At 38.4% G+C, this 6,000-nt stretch overlaps 1 protein-coding gene across 3 annotated transcripts in view; it reads right to left on the bottom strand.

Annotated features, from left to right (window-relative positions):
- Nucleotides 1-6,000, bottom strand: part of TOX (thymocyte selection associated high mobility group box) — a 302,599-nt gene that overhangs the window by 157,489 nt on the left and 139,110 nt on the right. For 2 of the 3 annotated variants that reach the window (XM_082364680.1, XM_082364682.1), the window contains one exon: nt 2,141-2,206. The exons of the other annotated variant lie outside the window; for it this stretch is intronic. In XM_082364680.1, the coding sequence (XP_082220806.1) occupies nt 2,141-2,206 (66 nt within the window). The remainder of the gene's footprint in view (nt 1-2,140; nt 2,207-6,000) is intronic. 3 annotated transcript variants of the gene reach the window in all.

Here is a 6,000-nt window from a genome sequence, read left to right as displayed (position 1 = left end):
ATGCAGATGTTTGATGTTATGTAGGAAAAAGAACAAAGCTGTTTTTTTTCCTGCAGGATGACTAAAATCTTATTTATAGTTGCCGAAAGGGGTAAATTGATTAAAATTCCCAAAAGAATACCAGGTAATGAATTCTTGAATATACCATATTACAGTAAACAAAAGGAATGTTAAGTGTAAAATTTAGCTAAGGCCACTCAACTTACGTAATTTGTGGAGCTTATTCTCTGCCAGAGTGTGTATTATTTTACATTAGTTGAATTTTTGAAATAGCACATTCTAAAAACATTTTCATATGTGCTGCATTATTAAAAAATAGTTTGCTTCAGGCACACAAACCTGCTATATCTTTACAAAGCACATAAAGTATCTGGAGCTCTTTACTCCTTCATAAATTATCACTGGTATTTAAAACATTCTTGGTAACTCTTGACTGAAATATTAAGAAAAATAATGCTAGTTGTTTGATTTTAGTCAGAGTTTAATATTATCCACTGTACTTGAATTTAAAAATCTAAGTTGTTATAATGTATATGCTTTGAATTTCCAATCCTTTATCCAAAAGTCTTTAAGACGGACATAATGATTCTCTGAAAGGGAGCAGCTGCTTTATAACAGCAATCATTTATTGAGTTTGTGTTTCTACTGTTTCAAACAAATTCAATTAGCCCTTACACTTCAAAACCCTAAAGGCAACAAAGAGATGATACCAGGTTGCTTTAATCTAATAGTAATACTAAACTTGTCAGTACAGTTTTGGGATTGATGGTTGGAAGAAAATGAATAGTAACATTTTTCATTTTTTAATCAAACAGTCCTACTCAGAACTACCTATGGATCCTGCCGGCTACTTAGCTGAATGAATTCAGTTAAGTAAAAATTCTAAATGCAAAGCCCAGCCTTCCAAAGGTATTCTGAGAGTGATCGACTCAGTTGAATGGAAGGAAATGTAGTCCGGATCTTTGAACTTAATGATGACCTTCTCATCTGAACAATGTAGTATAGTTTCCAGAATGTCTGCCAGAGAAGGCAGTGATCATAATGACTTCTAAATGCAAAGTTCATGGAGCGGCAGGCCTGCCTCTGTTTTGAGTTAAGCCTGAGACATTTTGTTCTCAGAGAGATTTCAAAGCCCCATACAGTGCACCCCGGACACATACATTAGATTTAATTCACTGACAAGCACCGTGAAGAAAAATAGTTCTATTTTTGTTCCCTATTCCCCCACCCTTCCCAGTTATCAAATCTATTTGGGCGGATATGAAAACAACTGTTTTCAATGTTTGAGTTTACACTACAGTTACTGACACATGAAACTCCAAGCTACCATGGTTTTACTCTTCCAGAAAAAAATACGTGCAAGTCCACACAATGCTCCTGTGAACTCTCCCTCACTTTCATTTATTCATTTATTTGTTTTTGCTTACAAGGTTCTTACATATCACATTATAGTGGCCCCCTAGGGCAGTTACCATTTTGCTTCAAATGCCCTCTGTGGATCAAGGGGCCTGGTCTTAAGTATCTAAAAACAAATAGCCAAGCCTTCACTTCTATAAATGTAACCATTTACATTTTCATTGGACTTTTGTTGTCACTTCTCACGATTAAATACCTTGTCAACCATTTCCAGTGAAATGGATACAAACGTGCCCTTCAGAGGTTTCCCATCATATCACAGATTTTGGCTTGAAAACAGCCATAGAGGGCTTTCTGGCCGTGCGATTCTGGTGATCAATGTAACATTTTATTGAAAACTGCCCCAATAATTGATAATTAAAGCTATTTGTGACATGTGCAGCTTATAATGATTAACTCATCTATAGTCAGAAGCTCAAATAACCTGCACCTGTAAAGACTTTATTTCCTAAAGGTAAAACAACTGTTTAGGAAAGATCATGCTGGCAAAACAGCTGCTCGCCGTTCTGGAGAGGAAACAAGGTATTATCTTTCAACAAATGCCAACTCCGGTGTTTTATCAGCTCGATCTCATTAACTGGAAACAAGGCTTAAATGCTTTGTTTATAAATTATGATTATTCCTGATTGCCGCAGTTACTGATAGTGCTACTCATTTGCAATGCAACTCTTTGAATTTGTTTAATTACAATTGGAAACAAGGCAGAGAAGATTAATTAACCCACCTGGCTGGCTGGCACATAGTCCTGGCTCGGCTCTGTCATGCTCATATACATGTTCTCACCGTCAAACTGCGAATGAAATAATAGTAAACATTCAGCAATCTTGACTGTGTGCATGTTTGTTGTGTTTTTTTTTTTTTCTCCACCATCAAACTGGAAAACAGTAGCCATAAAAAAAAAAATACTGTGGTTGGAAATACGGAAAATCTGTCACAGCAAGAGAGCCACATCTATACTTTGATGTTTCTGTTGTCATTTTCCTGACCCTGGATGTCAATGATTTGGAGTAATTAGTGCTCTAGTAATTACAGCAAGCAAGCAAGAAATGAATGGTTTCCTTTCATCCGCAATCTGTTTTAAAACAAAATGGCTCATTTTGCGTACCACGTATATACGTATTGCAGTTCAGTTGTAATGAAGTATTAAGTGGATGGCATGATTTCTGAAAGAAAAGGATAATGGAAAATATACTGAGGCACAGCTCAATGCATTCTGAGTTTGGCTCTCAAAAATGAAAAAGTGCAGAGTTTTCATAATAGACTGAAATTGGCTTCATCACAATAGCCTTATGATTAAAGAATTTTATAATAATATTTGAAAAGAGCACGTGCCACAAAAAGCATGGCTAAGAATGATAATAACAATGGATAACAATAAAAATATGCAGGCTCGAAGATTAAATTTTCCTCTCCGAAGTTTTTCAAAGACACAGAATTAATGTAAGTATTACAAATGCATAGAAATCCGTATACGAATTTACAAATTAGGAACAAGATGGGAGGAGAAAATTCCTGGGGGCAGTTGAGTGCAGAGCTGTGGAAGAGTTCAGACAACAACAACAACAGCATACTTTTCATTATTCGGGTTTCTGAAAGCAGTAATCACTCCATTCAGACTTAATCCTCAGCTATCTTTAGTCACTTGATAAACGGGCAAAGCATTTCCCTTTTAGTTAAAAGAAGAATTTTCCCAAGGAAATAATCAAATGGACTAAATACAGCCAGCTTCAAAGAGCTGAGTCTGAATGTACTTTCACTGCAGACTAGTTTCAGACACGGGAACCTGAAAATCTGAGAAGTTATTTTTCAAGACAGAGCAGTGTTCCTGATGGAGATACACGCGCACGGTTCTGCTGTGGACGTACTTGTACGCCACCGGAAAACTGTGTTATAGACATGGCAATAAGAGGCCCTGCGAACACTGGGGACACACCACAGCTTCGGAACTGGCTCTGAACTACAGTCAGCAGCAGTCAGTGCCCTGAAGAGTCACATAAACGTGAGCTGCACAAGTAAAGACCTCCCTGAGGACACTGAAGCACTCATCAAGTTCAAAGAACCAAAGGATTTCCTCACACATCATCCTGCAAATGTGTTTCATGTTTTGTGAACAGACTTACCTAAACAGATCTGAAGTCACTCGTTGAAAGATGTGGTTGTTGGGACAGATCAGAAATAGCACACCCAGAAAAGAACAGCTGGACAGTTTGGTTGCTCTGTCACCTGGCGTAGGAGCCCTGAGTCCCAGTGACTTACCCAAGGTTGGTTTTCCATCAGTCAGGTGAATGCCTTCAACCCAAAGATAGTCTAGCCCCACTCGATCCGCCTGTTACTCCTACCGGCTCAAAACCTAACAAAGAGCATCATTTAGCATTTCTCCACCGCCACCCACTGTTGGTTTGTTTATAAATGTTTTTAATGTTAAGATGCCAAAGAACCATTTAAAATATGGACAGTTTCTCTGACTGTAGCAAACTAAACTGAAGTAGTGAAGTGAATCAAATACTCCACTGCCTATGCATATTCTATAAATGTGTTACTTTCTATTTCATCTTCTCTTACTCATTTTCTAAATCTGGTGTCACTCTCAAGCCAACTAAAGCTTTGAAGTTTTGGTTTTAGTCTATCCAAAGTGTATGCTAATTGAATACATGCAATGTTACTGCTCCTAAGGACTCTTCCCTCAAAAAGTATCAGTGCTTAAGTAAGGTTGAGCCAACGCTGAAACAGCGTTTTAAATAAAAGGTATGTGGCTACAGGAAAAACTATTTTTTTGAGTACATTCTATGTGCCTGTAACCTACCTGTATCTTTACACGTATTAACTGATTTAATTTTCACAACAACAAAGAGTTAAGGTATTATTATTACCTACAAAGGCACAGAGAATCAAAGCTAGAGGCTCAAAATTACACAGCTACTAAAAGGCAGGGCTGGGATTCAAACCCAGGAAGCCTGACTTTCTAGCACATGCATGTAACCCCCATAACAAATATAAATATATTCTGAATCATAATGATGAGTTAGCCATCAATTCTGAAAATAATGTCGATATATTATCAAAGCAGAGTGATGACAGTATCTCAGTGACGTTGAGATACTGTACAGAATTTCTATGGTACTGTGAGGTTTTCCAAAAAAAACAAGAGTCCCAGTGAGCTGGCAATTTAGTAATCAGGCTGGCGGAATATTCCTGGATGCTTTATAATTAAGCCTTAAAACACAGGGAGGTGGTTTGACGGTTAATTTTATGTGTCAATTTAGCTGGGCCACAGGGGTCCAGATATTTGGAAAAATATTCTGGGTGTGTCTGTGAGGGTGTTTTTGGACAAAATTAACATTCGAATTGGTAAAATGAATAAAGCAGATTGCCCTCCCTACTGTGGATGGGCCTCATCCGATCAGTTGAAGGTCTGAATAGAACAAAAAGGCTGACTTTCCTGAGAGTAAAAGGGAATTCCTCCTGCCTGACTGCTTGACCTGGGACACCAGTCTTCCTGCCTTCAGACTCCAACTGAAACATCAGCTCTTCTTGGGTCTCAAGCCTGCCAGCTTTTGGACAGGAACTATACCATTTGTTATTGTTTGAATATTTCTTTTAATGAATAAAAGACAAACAACTCCTGGGTCTCCAGCTTCCCAAGTACAGATCTTGGGACTTCTCAGCCTCTATAATCACGTGAGCCAATTCCTATAATAAATCCTCCCCTCTCTCCCCCCTGCTCCTTCTCCCCATGCCTCTGTCTATATATATATATATATATATATATATATATATATATATATATATATATATATATCAGTATATCTCTGTCTATATATATATCTGTTGGTTCCGTTTCTCTGGTGAACTCTATACAGGTGGCTTCTTCTATTACTATCAAGATATTCACAATTCCTCTGAAAGCTTATCTCTGGAGGACCTGCAACGTAGAGACACATAAAGAGATGACCTCTATCTTACACTACTGCCTGCTTTCTAGGGGAGCAGAAGCCACAGTGATTTTGCTGTGAGAGTCTCTGGCCTCACCATGCCCACTTCCTGTGCCCCGGTGCGTGTCACATACATCCGCACCTCTTTGTCCAGACTGCCTTCCTTCCCTTTTACTTGTTAAAATGTTTCTTACACCCCTCAGTTCCCTTTAGTCAGGGCTGTCTCTAGCCTCTGGGCTCCCTGTGGTAGCTTTCTGGTTCCAGGCAGGTTTTGTTGCTAGGGGACTAACTCCATGGGGCTGTGAGCTACAAGACAGTACACGTCGTGGTTATCTTTAGTGTCTTTATAGCTTAGGGCTGGCATATAAGAAGTCCTCAGGCAATGTCTAATTAACAAAAATTAAACTATATTTGCTTGGTTAAATAGAATAGATCATCTTCCTAGAGAAGGCAGTGACTTGAGAGCAGGAAGAATATTCAGCTTTTAGAGAATGGTTTGAAGGCTTCTGGGGGAAAATTCATAGTCTTACAGTGGATTAAAACTGGAGCAGAATTAAAATAGGAGCAGAAGCTCTTACAAAGAAAAAAAAAATGTACAGAAATAACCAGGACACCAATACTTAAATGCTGGAACCTGTTCTTCCTCAAGATT

The sequence above is a fragment of the Balaenoptera borealis genome (assembly GCF_965194805.1).
Source record: "Balaenoptera borealis genome assembly, chromosome: 17".
In the NCBI taxonomy this organism is placed as follows: Eukaryota; Metazoa; Chordata; class Mammalia; order Artiodactyla; family Balaenopteridae; genus Balaenoptera; species Balaenoptera borealis.
Note: the sequence above shows the minus strand (reverse complement) of the source record. Positions and strands in the feature narration are given on the sequence as shown.